Source organism: Aethalodelphis obliquidens, unplaced genomic scaffold, assembly GCF_003676395.1.
Source record: "Aethalodelphis obliquidens isolate GAN/ISIS:26980383/991018 unplaced genomic scaffold, ASM367639v1 scaffold42, whole genome shotgun sequence".
NCBI classification, from domain to species: Eukaryota; Metazoa; Chordata; class Mammalia; order Artiodactyla; family Delphinidae; genus Aethalodelphis; species Aethalodelphis obliquidens.
Window position 1 is genome coordinate 16,716,697 of NW_020837986.1, and position 17,374 is coordinate 16,734,070.

At 40.8% G+C, this 17,374-nt stretch overlaps 1 protein-coding gene across 4 annotated transcripts in view; it reads left to right on the forward strand.

The window, feature by feature from the left end:
- ATRN (attractin) overlaps positions 1 to 17,374 on the forward strand; it is a 175,890-nt gene that overhangs the window by 136,780 nt on the left and 21,736 nt on the right. Inside the window, exons 25-27 of one of the 4 annotated variants that reach the window (XR_003427214.1) lie at positions 5,890 to 5,951; positions 9,279 to 9,380; positions 9,770 to 11,037. Coding sequence is in view for 3 of the 4 variants with exons in the window: in XM_027078800.1 (XP_026934601.1) it covers positions 5,890 to 5,951; positions 9,770 to 9,821 (114 nt within the window). In the remaining variant the exon portion in view is untranslated. Of the gene's footprint in view, positions 1 to 5,889; positions 5,952 to 9,278; positions 9,750 to 9,769; positions 11,038 to 17,374 lie in introns of those variants that run through there. The other 3 variants (XM_027078800.1, XM_027078801.1, XM_027078799.1) reach the window with 3 other exon arrangements.

The window sequence follows — 17,374 nt, forward strand, 5'->3', positions numbered from 1 at the left end:
TCCTGGGCTTTTGTTTGTTGGAAGATTTTTAATCACAGTTTCAATTCCAGTGCTTGTGATTGGTCTGTTCATATTTTCTATTTCTTCCTGATTCAGTCTTGGCAGGTTGTGCATTTCTAAGAATTTGTCCATTTCTTCCAGGTTGTCCATTTTGTTGGCATAGAGTTGCTTGTAGTAATCTCTCATGATCTTTTTTTATTTCTGCAGTGTCAGTTGTTACTTCTCCTTTTTCATTTCTAATTCTATTGATTTGAGTCTTCTCCCTTTTTTTCTTGATGAGTCTCGCTAATGGTTTATCAATTTTGTTTATCTTCTCAAAGAACCAGCTTTTAGTTTTATTGATCTTTGCTATCATTTCCTTCATTTCTTCTTCATTTATTTCTGATCTGATCTTTATGATTTCTTTCCTTCTGCTAACTTTGGGGGGTTTTTCTTCTTCTTTCCCTAATTGCTTTAGGTGCAAGTTTAGTTTGTTTATTAGAGATGTTTCCTGTTTCTTAAGGTAGGATTGTATTGCTATAAACTTCGCTCTTAGAACTGCTTTTGCTGCATCCCATAGGTTTTGGGTCGTCATGTCTCCATTGTCATTTGTTTCTAGGTATTTTTTTATTTCCTCTTTGATTTCTTCAGTGATCACTTCGTTATTAAGTAGTGTATTGTTTAGCCTCCACATGTTTGTATTTTTTACAGATCTTTTCCTTAATTGGTATCTAGTCTCATAGCGTTGTAGTCGGAAAAGATACTTGATACAATTTCAATTTTCTTAAATTTACCACGGCTTGACTTGTGACCCAAGATATGATCTATCCTGGAGAATGTTCCATGAGCACTTGAGAAGAAAGTGTATTCTGTTGTTTTTGGATGGAATGCCCTATAAATATCAATTAAGTCCACCTTGTTTAATGTATCATTTAAAACTTGTGTTTCCTTATTTATTTTCATTTTGGATGATCTGTCCATTGGTGAAAGTGTGGTGTTAAAGTCCCCTACTATGAATGTATTACTGTCGATTTCCCCTTTTATGGCTGTTAGTATTTGCCTTATGTATTGAGGTGCTCCTGTGTTGGGTGCATAAATATTTACAATTGTTATATCTTCTCCTTGGATCGATCCCTTGATCATTATGTAGTGGCCTTCTTTGTCTCTTGTAATAGTCTTTATTTTAAAGTCTGTTTTGTCTGATATGAGAACTGCTACTCCAGCTTTCTTTTGGTTTCCATTTGCATGGAATATCTTTTTCCATGCCCTCACTTTCAGTCTGTATGTGTCCCTAGGTCTGAAGTGGGTCTCTTGTAGACAGCATATATATGGGTCTTGTTTTTGTATCCATTCAGCCAGTCTGTGTCTTTTGGTGGGAGCATTTAATCCATTTACATTTAAGGTAATTATTGATATGTATGTTCCTATTCCCATTTTCTTAATTGTTTTGGGTTTGTTATTGTAGGTCTTTCCCTTCTCTTGTGTTTCTTGCCTAGAGAAGATCCTTTAGCATTTGTTGTAAAGCTGGTTTGGTGGTGCTGAACTGTCTCAGCTTTTGCTTGTCTGTAAAGGTTTTAATTTCTCCATCAAATCTGAATGAGATCCTTGCTGGGTAGAGTAATCTTGGTTGTAGGTTTTTCTCCTTCATCTCTTTGAATATGTCCTGACAGTCCCTTCTGGCTTGCAGAGTTTCTGCTGAAAGATCAGCTGTTAACCTTATGGGGATTCCCTTGTGTGTTATTTGTTGTTTTTCCCTTGCTGCTTTTAATATGTTTTCTTTGCATTTAATTTTTGCAAGTTTGATTAGTATGTGTCTTGGCGTGTTTCTCCTTGGATTTATCCTGTATGGGACTCTCTGTGCTTCCTGGACTTGATTAACTTTTTCCTTTCCCATATTAGGGAAGTTTTCAACTATAATCTCTTCAAATATTTTCTCAGTCCCTTTCTTTTTCTCTTCTTCGGGAACCCCTATAATTCGAATGTTGGTGCGTTTAATGTTGTCCCAGAGGTCTCTGAGACTGTCCTCAGTTCTTTTCATTCTTTTTTCTTTATTGTGCTCTGCAGTAGTTATTTCCACTATTTTATCTTCCAGGTCACTTATCCGTTCTTCTGCCTCAGTTATTCTGCTATTGATCCCTTCTAGAGTATTTTTAATTTCATTTATTGTGTTGTTCATCGTTGCTTGTTTCATCTTTAGTTCTTCTAGGTCCTTGTTAAATGTTTCTTGAATTTTCTCCATTCTATTTCAAGATTTTGGATCATCTTTACTATCATTATTCTAAATTCTTTTTCAGGTAGACTGCCTATTTCCTCTTCATTTGTTAGGTCTGGTGGGTTTTTTTCTTGTTCCTTCATCTGCTGTGTGTTTTTCTGTCTTCTCATTTTGCTTATCTTACTGTGTTTGGGGTCTCCTTTTTGCAGGCTGCAGGTTCGTAGTTCCCGTTGTTTTTGGTGTCTGTCCCCAGTGGCTAAAGTTGGTTCAGTGGGTTGTGTAGGCTTCCTGGTGGAGGTGACTAGTGCCTGTGTTCTGGTGGATGAGGCTGGATCTTGTCTTTCTGGTGGGCAGGTCCACATCTGGTGGTGTGTTTTGGGGGTGTCTGTGGACTTATTATGATTTTAGGCAGCCTCTCTGCTAATGGGTGGGTTTTTATTCCTGTCTTGCTAGTTGTTTGGCATAGGGTGTCCAGCACTGTAGTTTGCTGCTCCTTGAGTGAAGCTGGGTGTTGGTGTTGAGATGGAGATCTCTGGAAGATTTTCGCCATTTGATATTATGTGGAGCTGGGAGGTCTCTTGTGGACCAGTTCTCCCACCTCAGAGGCACAGCACTGACTCCTGGCTGCAGCACCAAGAGCCTTTTATCCACTCGGCTCAGAATAAAAGGGAGAAAAAGAAGGAAGGAAGGGAGGGAGGGAGGGAGGGAGGGGGGGGAGGGAAAAGAAAGAGGATAAAATAAGATAAAATAAAAAAGTTATTAAAATAAAAAATAATTATTAAGAAAAATTTTTTTAAAAAAGAAAAAAACGGACGGATAGACCCCTAGGACAAATGGTGAAAGCAAAGCTATACAAAATCTCCCACAGAAGCATACACATACACACTCACAAAAAGAGGAAAAGGGGAAAACAATAATAAATCTTGCTCTCAAAGTCCACCTCCTAAATTTGGGATGATTCATTGTCTATTCATGTATTCCACAAATGCAGGGTACATCAAGTTGATTGTGGAGGTTTAATCCGCTGCTTTCTGAGGCTGCTGGGAGAGATTTCCCTTTTTCTTCTTTGTTCGCACAGCTCCGGGGGCTCAGCTTTGGATTTGGCCCCGCCTCTGCGTGTAGGTCCCCGGAGGGCATCTGTTCTTCGCTCAGACACGACGGGATTAAAGGAGCAGCTGATTCGGGGACTCTGGCTCACTCAGGCTGGGGGAGGGAGGGGTGTGGATGCGGGGCGAGCCTGTGTCGGCAGAGGCCGACGGGACGTTGCACCATCCTGAGGCGCGCCGTGCGTTCTCCCGGGGAAGTTGTCCCTGAATCCCGGGACCCTAGCAGTGGCGGGCTGCACAGGCACCCCGGAAGGGAGGTGTGGATAGTGACCTGTGCTCGCACACAGGCTTCTTGGTGGCGGCAGCCGCGGCCTTAGCGTCTCATACCCGTCTCTGGGGTCCGCGTTGTTAGCTGCAGCTCGCACCCGTCTCTGGAGCTCCTTTAAGCAGCGCTCTTAATCCCCTCTCCTCACGCTCTAGGAAACAAAGAGGGAAGAAAAAGTTTCTTGCCTCTTCGGCAGGTTCAGACTTTTTCCCGACTCCCTCCCGGCTAGCCAGTGGTGCACTAACCCCCTGCAGGCTGTGTTCCTGCCGCCAACCCCAGTCCTCTCCCTGCGCTCCGACCGAAGCCGGAGCCTCAGCTCCCAGTCCCCACCCGCCCCAGCCGGTGAGCAGACAAGCCTCTTGGGCTAGTGAGTGACGGTCGGCACCGATCCTCTGTTTGGGAATCTCTCTGCTTTGCCTTGCGCAACCCTGTTGCTGTGCTCTTCTCCTCGGCTCCGAAGCTTCCCCCTCCACCACCCGCAGTCTCCGCCCGCGAAGGGGCTTCCTGGTGTGTGGAAACCTTTCCTCCGTCACAGCTCCTGCCCACTGGTGCAGGTCCCGTCCCTATTCTTTTGTCTCTCTTTATTCTTTTTTCTTTTGCCCTACCCAGGTACGTGGGGAGTTTCTTGCCTTTTGGGAGGTCTGAGGTCTTCTGCCAGCGTTCAGTAGGTGTTCTGTAGGAGTTGTTCCACGTGTAGATGTATTTCTGGTGTATCTGTGGGGAGGAAGGTGATCTCCGCGTCTTACTCTTCCGCCATCTTCCCGATTCCTCCCATACTAATGTTTTAAAAGTTTAAAATCTAAACAGAATTGGATGCACTAAAATCTGTTTCCTTCTCCTTCTTTATGTCTTGTAACCTGGATTCTTCTTTCCTCAAGACTGAGTAACCTCGTTTATATAATTGTTTTTCCCCAGTTTTATTAAAAACCTTTATGAGAGGACTGTAGCTATATTCTGCAGTTTTCCTTCTCTCAAGGAGCCTTCTTATTTAGGATGATTACTGTAATAAATGAAGGAAAGCAAAGAATATGGTTTCTCCTTGTCTATGATATCAAATCTATGTATCTTTGTATTTCTGATTATAAATGGTGGCTAGAGGGAGGATACAAAAACTTTAGATTCTATGCCCCATAATATTCTATGGCCTGAAAAGGTAATATTGGACCTTTATTTAATGTCAAAAAGAAAATAAGAGCATTCAAAAGAAAAGCAGTGGAAGCTTCTCCTCTCTTCTGCCTCTGTTGAGTCTGACTATAAAAGAAGTGCAAAGCACTGGATTGTTACTGTGCTGGGGCCTAGGCTGTAGCACTTTCCTTGTATTGCTGTAGGATGGGAGTTGACAGGAGTAGGTTGGGGGGGGGGCAGGTAGGGTGGGATTAGGAAAAGAAGACGCTAATCATTTACTTATGTGACTGTTGTCATACTGACTGCCTTCATTTCAATAATTACCATCTTATTCAATAATTGTTTCATTTATAGTACCATTATCTCTCCAAGGAGGGCTGTGGTCCCTTAAAAATAAGCAGAGAACACACCATAACATCTGGCTAGTACCATGTGTGTCATAGGGTAGTAAGGACACAATTATCATACTTACTAATAAATTCTAAGGTGTACATTTTTTCATGCTCTAATATCTCTGAAATCATGATACATCTTACAGTGATTTTAAAAGCAATGTGTCATAGTGTAACTGGCAGTGTTTTCTTAATAGTACACAAAATAATGCCTGTTTTAGTGGTGTCTTAGATTTGATGAACTACATTAGGAATTTTATAATATTCTTGGTATAAAATTATTTAAGTTCAAATTGGTGTTATATTGATTGTCAGATGATACTCAGTGTAGTGAAGCTTGGGATAAGGTTTTTTTTTAAAAAGGATGTTATCTTGAAGTGAGTACATTAAGTGACAAAGGGATGAACGGCATAAAAGGAAGCTGCCCACCTGACGGTAGATCCAAGAATTGGAATTTGAAGCAAACAAGGAGAGTATTTTGTCTTGAAAAGGGCACAAGGAGGTAGGAAGTAACCTGACTTGCTTGTCATTGGGGTCATTAGCAGGAGTCTGAGAAGTCTTCGAGGTCAGATTAAAAACTGAGATCTGCTGTCAAGAGCAGGGGGACTGTAGGGGTTTGTGTTGAGTCTCAGAATATCACTTTTGTGTGGCAATTAAGCAAGAAAAACTAAAGGGATAAGGTGCTTTTCCTCAAGTGAAAAATTTCATTAATCTCTTCTTGAAATGTTAACGTCTTTCTGCTTCAACGAGAAGGCTGAGTTAATGGTGCTCTCTTATAACCCAATCACTCTACGTGTTTTTCTGTCACAGATTGCCTTCTCCCAGCACAGCAATTTTATGGACCTGGTACAGTTCTTCGTGACCTTCTTCAGGTAATTTCACTTATACAAACTGTATCTGTTCTTTTGATTCAGGCACTTAATTTCATTAATTATCAACCCATAAAAGATAAATGAATAATCCTATGTTTGCACAACTGATCAAACTAACTTTATATGTATTCCTGAAAAGTTACATGTCAGTTACAATACTGTGAATTCAATCTAATCTGATAAAATGAAGACATTTGGTTTGTATGTTCTGGCTTTTTGAGGCAGCTTTTCATGTACCCTATACTAAATGTAGGTAGTTTAGCTCTTCATATGGGGAGGATTTGGGGTTGAAATGACATGTAATTAATAATGATTACTGGGGCTTCCCTGGTGGCACAGTGGTTGAGAGTCTGCCTGCCGATGCAGGGGACACGGGTTCATGCCCCGGTCCGGGAAGATCCCACATGCCGCGGAGCGGCTAGTCCCGTGAGCCATGGCTGCTGAGCCTGTGCGTCTGGAGCCTGTGCTCCGCAACGGGAGAGGCCACAACAGTGAGAGGCCCGCGTACCGCAAAAAAAATAATAATGATTACTGGTGTGTGCTACATATATGCTTCTTCTTGTTCACAAGATGTTTCAGGTCATTATCTAGAGTTTTAAAGCTAAAAGTGATTTGTTAGGCCCTGAGGTTCTTTTGTTTTTATAGGGTTTTTTTCAGTTTAATTTTATTTTTAAGAAAATACTATTACACATAATTGAAAAAGTACTACAGTGCAAAGAGAAAGTGACAGCATCCTGCCCCACACCTTCCCATCTTCATTGTCCACATTTAAATTATTTTAATTGTTTTTTACTTCTCCATGCTTATACTTTTTTTTTCCAAAGGAGAAAACTTATTTAATTTAGATAAATGCAAAAATGGATATTCAATATATTTCAAAATCCAATGCTGATTTTTTTTTAATCTAAAGCATTGCATTCCTTTCTATTTCACCACTTAATATCACAGTCATTATTACCATAAAGTATTTTCAACATTAGACAAGGAATTATGCAGTTGGGTACAATATAACTTTCTTTCATGGCTGGAACAGATAGGGTAAACTTATTCAATTTACCCACTCTTTGCCCAATCTTCTGACAAATCCCACTAGGTTTTACCCTAATTAACATAATTTCCTAACGTTTTGCTCTGCCTAATGGATTTTGAGTATGTTCAACCTTTAGAGGCATCCATGTCAGTGGCTTACACTCTTTCTTGGTTTTTCAATTCAGTTATCTTTTGATGTCCTACTGTAGAAGGATTTATTATCTTATGTTACCTCTGCCAGGACCCCCCCACACACTATAAACACATACAACTTCCCCTTCCTCCCACTCATGTAGTATAGTTACATCACAATATTTGGCTAAATCAGGAGTCCCTATTTATGTTGTTATAATCATAAAAACTCCTGTTTGCAGCTGAGTTGAACTATAATTATACTTCCCCATTTTTTGGATGGGGAATCACTCTTTGCTTATCCTAAATGTAATATTTGCCATATTTGGGGATTTTTATTGTTTGCTTTTCTATGTAGCTACTCCTGATATACCCCTGTACTCTGACAGAACTGAACAATCTCTCAGTATGGTCAAACACAAGCAAGTACTCTCCTGGTTTTAGTTTCTCTTGGAGATTTCTGCCCTAGAACCCTAGCCTGCTGCTCCCAAGTGCACTAGTTGTTTTTGAGGCCTGCGACACAACAGGCTGTCATCTTGGGAATTTCTTTTGTCTTCCTCTTATATTAAAGTCTCTGTCTCCTCGATCCCATGTCTTTGTCTCCCTGTTTATTTCCTCCTTATATTGGGGCACATTCTGCAGGAAGTTTCTGAAAAAAGGTACGTGTGGAGGTAACTTTTCTATGACCTTCCCTGTCTGGAAATGTTTTAATTTTACCCTCACATTTGATTGAAAATTCGAATACAGAATTCTAGGTTAGAAACATCTTCCATTAAAATTTGGAAGGCGCAGACTTCCCTGATGGGCCAGTGGTTAAGATTCCACTCTTCCAGTTCAGGGGGCATGGGTCCAAGCCCTGTTCGAGGAAGTTCCGCATGCTGCGCACCATGGCCAAAAAAAAAAGTATTGAGAAAGCATTTTGCTGTTTCTTCTTGTTTCTAGTATTAATATTGAGAAGGTTAGTGCCATTATAATAACCACTCCTTATATGGGATCTGTCTTCTCTCTTTAAAAAAAATATATTGAAGTATAATATAAAATATATATGAAGTATAATATAAAATTACAGAAACACTTAGAAATCATTAATGTCTAGCTCAGTGAATTATCACAAATTGAACATACTCATGTAACCACTACCCAGGACAAGAGTTTTTTTCCCCCTAGGGTATTACCAGTACCCAGTGTCCTTTTTGAGCCATCTCCTAGAGAAATGGAAATTAAAAACAAATAAACAAACGGTACCTAATGAAACTTAAAAGGTTTGCACAGCAAAGGAAACCATAAACAAGACGAAAAGACAACCCTCAGAATGGGAGAAAATATTTGCAAGCGAAGCAACTGACAAAGAATTAATCTCCAAAATATACAAACAGCTCATGCAGCTCAATATCGAAAAAACCACAGATTTAAGGCATGTGGGATCTTCCCGGACCAGGGCTCGAATCCATGTCTCCTGCATTGGCAGGCGGATTCTTAACCACTGTGCCACCAGGGAAGCCCAGATTGTCCTTAATTTTTATTGCCAGTGTCTTTGCATTTTTCTGTGATACCTCTGAGATAATTTTTATCCTAAAATTGCTATATCAAAATGCAAAAACACTATCAAATAGCCCCTCAGAACAGTTGCATGAATTTACACTTCTACAACAGGAATGTAATTTCTCTTACTATTTCTGCCTCTTTCTCTTACTACCATTAACTATTTTTCATTATTTTTAATTTTGCCAATCAGGCAGGTGTCATTGGTACCTTGTTTTAATTTGTATTTATTTATAAGTGATGTTTACTAATCTCTTATACCTTATAGTTCTTGTTTTGAATTATCTGTTTGTATCCTTTGCTTATATTTCTACTGGGCTTTTCACCTTTTTCTTAATGAAGTTTAGGACCATCTTTTAACCCCATTTATGGTATTTTTCACCAAGCAGATGTGTCAGTTTTTTCCTATATTTTCTTCATGAGCATTTAATCTATTGTTATTTTTTTTTATTTTTAGGTGTTCCTTTATCTCTCTTGAATCTGTTTGAATTATAGCTTTACTATATTTCCATATGGATAGGCTTCAGAAACTTGTCAGTGAATGAAAGAAGGGTATTAATTACCTCAACTCCAAAGCCACACCATCCACTAGGCCAGGAATTCACTCTCTGTTTTATTTTTCAGAGTATGCCCATCTTAGCTCATTGGCGCTCTGTCCTAAATGATGCAATGCCAGCAATATGGAATGCTGGAAATGTGATTACACTTTCTCCCATTCACAAGGAGGTATCGTCTTTCCACAGAAATATAGGTTTCAAAAGGAAATTGCCCTCTCTGATGTTAACCACAGAAAAATTAAAATCTCAAAATCTTTTCTGACCCCTCCCAACATTTTTTTATTATGCTCACTCACTGACACCACCCATCTTCCACAGTTCCTCCAGAGTGGAACCAATGAATCCTCCTATATTCTTGCAAATTCAATATTTCTTGAATCTTTGCACTGTGACTTCCACCAAATTATAAGTCCCTCCAAGATAGTTGTCATCCCCTTCCTTTTTGGCCATGTGAGCATCGGGGCTTGGGAGGGTGACCCACTTAAATAGTTCTCCTCTGCATTTGCCTCATGGGTACTTACCTGATCCCACTGACCTGTCATATTCTTACTCTTTCAGAACCCAGCCTGTCTGCTCTATGAAGTCTTCTTCTGGCACATTCACCCCATAGTCCACCTCTTCTTGGACTCCACCCTACCCATGTTTTTATTATACACATAATCATGCTTTAATGCAGTTATTTAACAGTCTAGCGCTTAAGGGCAACCCATATACAAATGAACCTGTAATTTGACATGCGAAGATGAACAGGGCTAATTAGAGGCCTCTCCTACAAGTTTTAAATTGGGTTCTGAGAGCCTGAAACAGTTCTTGTATGACTCTCAGCACTAACTATACTTTAGAATTCACCTGAGAAGCTTAAAAAAGAAGCAGCAGCCTGGGCCCTGCCCCGAGAGATGCTGATTTAATTGGTCTGGTATGGGACCTTATCATCATGGTATTTTAAAGGCTCTCCAGTGATTCTTATGTTCAGCTGGCATTAAAAACCCCTGAGTTAGCTGAAAGTTGTGTGGATTCAGGGGCTGGGGCAGTATTACATCCATCAATATGCAAGCTAAAGCATAGAAGGTCAGATGGAAAAGAAGATCATTAAGTACTGAGAGGATGTGAGCATGGCTTCAGCTGACAGCTTCGTGATTCCCGTTCCTGCAAGAGCAGGCGGCTTTAGGGCTCTGAGAGAGCCCTGTAATTATTCCCCCACCACCAGCCAGTGACCACCACCTGGGTAGAGGTTATCTGGAATTTAAATTCTAGACTGTAATTATTTTACATAATATAGGAACAGTTTTTTTAAGTTCTACTGGTTTTTTTCTTGCACCATTGAATGTGTCCCATGTCCTGTCCTTTGTTGGATGTTGTTATTATGCAGAACTATATCCTAGAGTCATTCTCTCAGAAAAGACCTGAGAAAGAATTTGATACTTGGGGAAGACCTTTTATAAAGTCTGAAGACTGGAGTCTTGAGTTTTGCAACATTGTCTTCTATTTCTTTGTTTCCTCACCTTTAATTCTATTTGCTTGCATTCTGGACTTCTCTAGTAGATGAATGAGTACAGCTCTGGATCTGTCCTCCATATTTCTTAACTGAACTCTCATTTCTTTTTCATTTTCCTTTCCACTACATTCTTGGTGAGCTCCTCAACTCATTAATTTAGTCTAGTGTTGGGTCCATTTCTTTTACTGAGTCATCTGATTAGGTTTTTTTTATTTTAACATTTGCATTTTATTTCTAATATATGTTCCTTGTAGCCTGTTTCAATTTTATGAATGCAATTTACTTTCATATTCCTTTGTGAGATTAATAAATGTTATTATTTTATTTTGAAGTCTTATTTTGTGTTATTAATAATTGTCTCCTCAGATGCTGTTTGTTGTTGTTGTTTGGTACCTCTCTTTCACAATGCTGGTTTTCCTCAAAATGTCTGATTTTTGATTATGTTGAAGATTCTGTGTTTACCTTTGTATGGTTGCCATTTCCGTCTGTCACAGCCTCCAGTGAGTATGGAGTATGGAGGCAGAGTGTGCTGCTGGGTCAGGTATATTGTTAGTCTGTCTTATGTATAAGAGAGTATCCATCCTGCCTGGCCTCTCTAGCCCCAGGACCAGAGCTCACTGCCTTAGTTGCTCTCTTCCATTGCTCAGCACAAGCAGGGAGAAGGGAAAAAACCATCTGGTGTGGCCACACTGAATACAGCTCCCCCCCAGCACTCTGGCAGTTCTCCAGAACCCCCTCCCTCCTTGTATCCATATACTCTAGACTGACTGACTGACTTCTTCCTTCCTTCTCCCTTCCTCCCTCCGTCCCTCCCTCCCTTCCCCCCTTTCCTTTCCCTCTCTCATATGCTCACTCTCTCTTTCTCTCTCTCCCCCTCCCTCCTTCCCTCCTTCCTTCCTTTCTTCCTTCCTTTCTTTTAATTTTAAGAGACTTTATTTGTTTAAAGCAATTTTAGGTTTACAGCAAAATTGAGAGGAAGGTACAGAGATTTCCCATATACCCCCTGCCTCCACACATGCATAGCCTCCCCCATTATCAACATCACTTGCCAGAATTAAACATTTTTTACTAAAGATGAACCTACACTGATACATCATAATCATCCAAAGTTCATAGTTTACCTTAGGGTTCACACTTGGTGGTGTTGTACATCTGTGGGGTTTGGACAAATGTGTAATGTCATATCCATTTTCATAATATCAGAGTATTTTTACTACCCTAAAAATGGAGCCCCTTTTTTACTTTTTAGCTCTCTCTAATCTGGCTTCCATCCCAACACCGCATCTAATTTTTTTGTTGTTGAGGGCAGCTAGCACATCTCTATTGCTAAATCCAAAAGTTAGTCTTTAGTTCTTATCTTTTTGGCTTTGCAACAGTATCGGTCAACTGATCACCCCATCAGTGAGACTCTTCTTGCCTTTTGTGAGTCCATACTGCCCTGAAGCTGCTCTTTCTTGGCCTCCCTTGCTGAACTATCTTTTCTATTCAACTAATAATTGTTGCTATTCTTCCAGAGCTTGACCCTGGCCATCTCCTTACTGTGTGTTCTCAGGTTGAAGTCTGCCATCCCCATCTGCAGCATAACATGCCCAGAAATGAACTTTTTGATCCTTCCTCACCAGTCTTCCCCACATCACTAATTGGCAAATCATGCTGCTGATTCCAAGTCACTTCTTTCCCTTTCACACCCAAAAGGCATTCCGTCGCCACATCCCAGCAGTTACGGTTAGCAACCTGCCCTACCTCTACTCCCCACCCTAGCCCTAACCATCACAGTCTCGCTAGTACTATTTCAGTTGATTTTAGCTCCTTTACAACCCACAAAAAGTCCAGAGGAGACCTTTAAAACCATGAATTAGTTTGTATCTAACCACTTATCTCATATCTAGTGGCTCTGCATTGTATCTAAAATAAAAACCAGGGTCCTGCATGAACTGGCCTCTGTTCACCTCTCCACCTTCACCTTACGCTACTCTGTTCTGCATTCCCATTACATGAGCCTCCTTCTGTTTCTTAGAAAGCACCAAGCTCCTTCCCGCCTCATGGCATTTGCACATACTTTTCCTTCTTTCTGGAACGCTCTTCTCCTTACCCTTTACCTGTATACTTTTACCCATTGCTTTGTTTTTCCAAACAAAAACCAATTCTCTGACATCAACTGACTGTCCTACGATTCAGTTCTGACACTAACCACGTGAAATCAGTGCACACCCCACAGGTTAAGGGCTCAGTCCAACAAGACTGCTCCTACTTCAGACGTCAACCACAAATGGGTCCCAAGGCTACCCATACTTCTGCCTGGCCAAATACAAGTTTGGGTTGTTCCTGTGACCCCTCTCAGATTCAACAGTTTGCTGTTGCCTCACAGAACTCAGGAAAACACCATACTTAAAATTGCAGGTTTATTATAAAGAATACAACTCAGGAGCAACCCAGTGGTTGTTCAACAACCCAGAGTTGCATTGGGCAAGGTATGAAGGCAAGAGGGAGAGCACAGAGCTTCTATGCTCTTTCTGGGCATGACACACTCCCAGCACATCGATGTGTTCACCAACCCTGAAAGCCCCCCAAACCTCATCATTCCACATTTTATCAAGGTTTCATTGAGTAGGCATGATTGGTGAAATCACTGGTCATTGGTGATTGAAGTCAATCTCCAGTCCCTCTACCCTCCTGTGGAGGGGAGGTGTGCTGGGGGGGCTGAATGGTCTAACCCTTTAATCACATAATTCGTTTTTCTGGTGGTCAGCCCCGTCCAGAAGCTATTTAGGTCCTTCCCTCCCATGAGGGGAGAAAAGACACTCCTGAATTACATCTCCATAAACGTGTTATAAAAAATAGTTAATTCAGGGCTTCCCTGGTGGCGCAGTGGTTGAGAGTCCGCCTGCCGATGCAGGGGACGTGGGTTCGTGCCCCGGTCCCGGGAAGATCCCACATGCTGTGGAGCGGCTGGGCCTGTGAGCCACGGCCGCTGAGCCTGCGCGTCCGGAGCCTGTGCTCCACAACGGGAGAGGCCACAACAGTGAGAGGCCTGCATACTGCAAAAAAAAAAAAACAAAAAAAAAAGTTAATTCAGACTCAAAGCCACTGTCGTTTTTTTATACCCTTCTGTATTATATAAATTACTTTGTGTAGAAAACTGGTAAAGATACATTTTAAAGATTTTTTAAATCAAAATTAAAAGATAGTTTCTTCCTTTTTAAGGCTGAGTAATATTCTCTGTAAAGATAAACCACAATTTATCTGCTCACCTCCTGATAGGCATTTAGGTTATTTCCAGTTTTTGACTGTTACAAATAAAGCCATTATGAACAGTTGTGTAAAAAAGAGGGGAGAGGATGCTCCTATCACATAGGAGATTTCAAGGGTTTTAGGAGCCCTGTGCCAGGAACTTGTGACAAAGACCATATGTATATTTCTTACTATACCACACTCATCCTTCAAATTTCGGCACAGTGTCACTTCCTCCAAGATTCCATCAATGAACCCCCAAACTAAATTCTCTCCCTTTGTTCTACCCTCCCAGGGAACTGTATTATTTTTCATCATGGTACTTATCACAGTTCTGTACTTGCGTACTATGTGTCCACAGTGAGACTCTAAGCTTTGGGAGAGCAGGTACAGTGTCTCTTTTGTTCACCCCTGTATACACACACACTTTCAGCATCTAGCACAGAGTCATGCTCCAATATATGTGAAAAGTAAAGCAGACCTTCAGGAGAAGCGCAGAGCCATGAGGGACCATAGACACCAACCTCTCTGAGGGGAAAAAAGCTCGTGGTGCTGCTGATAGGAATGCGGAGGCCGTATGCTAACTCAGTAGCTCCGATTAGCAGGTGTGTTATGTTCTTGGACCATGTGTACAGACTGAGGTGACTCAGCTGCCAAGTACCAACCCAGTGAGGATTAGTCACCTCAGCTGATTGGTGGAAGACTGAATGACACCATCAGAATCGATCAGGGACCACAGAATCTTGTGTAGAAAACAAGGACAGATGGTGTTCTCATCACTTCTCCCTTTTTTTGAATGTGGGAACCTTTGGAAAAGAATGCAGAACTTTGGTATCTAATGAGAACCTACTGTATAGCTCAGGGAACTCTACTCAGTGCTCTGTGGTGATCTAAATGGGAAGGAAATACAAAAAAGAGGGGATATATGTATACGCATAGCTGATTCACTTTGCTGTACAATAGAAACTAACACAACATTGTAAAGCAACTAAACTCCAATAAAAATTAATTTTAAAAAATTAAACTTAATTTAATTTCCACTAAGCTTCCATTGAATTCAAAGACAATAAAATAAAGGACTTAAAAAAAAAAATAAAAATAAAGGACTTTTGCTAAATATTAAAAAAAAAAAAAGACTGCAGAACTTTGGTTTTTCTGGATTTTGTTTGGGAAGTAGAAATGATGAGCTTTTAGCTGAGAATGGAGTCCTTTTCATGAGCATGAGGAAGAAAATATTTTCCCAGAGCAAGTTAACCAGGTCCAAAAGGATATACATGAAACATGAGAGAAGGAAAGGTATACAGATAATTCTAAGCACTCTGAAGAATAGCTCATAGAATACAGAAGAGAGAATTAGAGTTGGGGTGGGGGAGAAGGGGATAGCTCAGTGATTCAAATGAGAAAATATCAGTGTGAGATAAGTTAGAAAAGGACTCCCAGACTTGGGCACAGTGAAGAGTAATCTCTAGATCCAGATAAATCCATTAAGCCCTCTTTGTGTCTTAATTGAGATGCTCTCCCAGACTCCAGTAGGAGCCTTGTGTGTATAAAGGGGGAAATAATAAGACCCATTTGCTTGCTTTCTCTGAAAATCAAATGAGGTGATGCGTGTGAAAGAGCTTTGTATCTGAAAGTGATGTGGTAGTGTGGTCAGGATAATGATTATTAGTAGAAGAGGGAGAGACAGACTAACACTCTGAACATCTGTGTCACTGGAGTTAGAGGTGCCTTAGAAGATAGCATTTGGGTGAGAATAAAAAGGAGAAGCAGGGGATGTCCAATAGGAGGCACTGACCAATAGGAGGGACTGTAATGGGAATTCCTGATATTGGCAAGGTATGTTTTTGTAAAACTTTTAATTATCTGAACTTCTGCTTGGTCCTTGTAAAACTTTTAATTATCTGAACTTCTGCTAGGTCCTTGCCAGATTGACAGCAGACATTTTGACACATCCATGTCTTGTTGATCATTTCATTTTCCAGAAGATGGAAGTGATATGGGGTACTACCACTCTGGATCTAATTCAAACCAGAATGGTGAAGTGCACATCACAGGAACTTGGGAAGAAGCAGCAGTGTCTCTGTTTTAGATTGGTTGGGAGGTCAAGGCCAGGCCAAGAAGTGAATATGTAGTTTTTTTGTTTTTATTTTATTTATTTTTATTTTTGGCTTAGTTGGGTCTTAGTTGCAGTATGCGAGCTCTCTAGTTGTGGCACGGGCTCAGTTGTTGCAGTGCGTGGGCTTAGTTGCCTCGCGACATGTGGGATCTTAGTTCCCCGACCAGGGATCGGACCCACGTCCCCCGCATTGGAAGGCAGATTCTTAACCACTGGGCCACCAGGGAAGTCCCGAATATGTAGTTTTAGAAAGGCTAGACTTGCAAGGACAGGAAAAGCAAAGTTCAGTACACTCTCAAAAGTATCATTCTACTTACACAATTACAGTTAAGCTGGTGAAAAACATCCCCAAACACAGAGCTCTCAGAAAATATTGTGAGTTTTCAAAGATATATATTGATACAAAAGATGGAAAGAAAGACCTAGAGTCAAGACATGGATTTCTGAGCATAGTCTCAGGAAAGTGTAAGCCTCTGATAAGCAGGGACAGGTTTAGGACAAAAAAGGACAAAGGATTCTTGTTTTTTCCTAGGTACAGAGCTGAAAAGAAGTGAAAGACCCTTAGCCTGGGGCCAGTGTCCCTGTGTTGAAAGAGAGAAATACACTTCTTTAAGAATGATCTTTGAATGCCATAGGAAAATGTTAATAATTGCAAGGCTGAGTAATGAACACATAGAGATTCACTGGATCAGTCTCTCTTCTTTTGTGTATGTTTGAAAATTTCCATGATTTTTTAAAAAATTACATTTGTATTAAAAACTATAGAAAACAATTGATAAGAGGAACTGCAGTAAGATGAACAGAGTCACAGCCCCACCTGTCCCCAGATTAGTGGTAGGAAAAAAAAGAAGGGAGGGGTATCAGCAAGTGCCACCTTTTTTGAAATAACTAGTAAATTCTTCATTGTTGTGTTACCCTTGGAGAAATCATGCACATGTCAGCTTTGAGGAACAATCATTGTGTGTCGGTATGCTGTTTATGTCTCTCAGAAAAACTGGAACAGGCGGAAGAAACTGGGTTGTTGGTGTTTCTAACAGGTCTGCGTTGAAGACAGAAGCCCCTCAAGGATAAGGGGCACAGACCTTCTGAGCTGCACTGTTTCACAGTTCTGTGTTGAGGGTAGTACAAGAGAGGCCCCTGAGTGACACCAGACTCCTTGCCTCTGAGGCCAGCCCTGTATTCAGCTGCATCAGCAGCATCCTGACCAACTCATGTGTTTCATGTTCTTCCATGTGGATTTGCTGCCACCATGTGTTTATCTATCTATTAGAATAAAAGTACCAGAAAGCAAGCTGATGGGGGGGAAAAAGCAGGATTATGC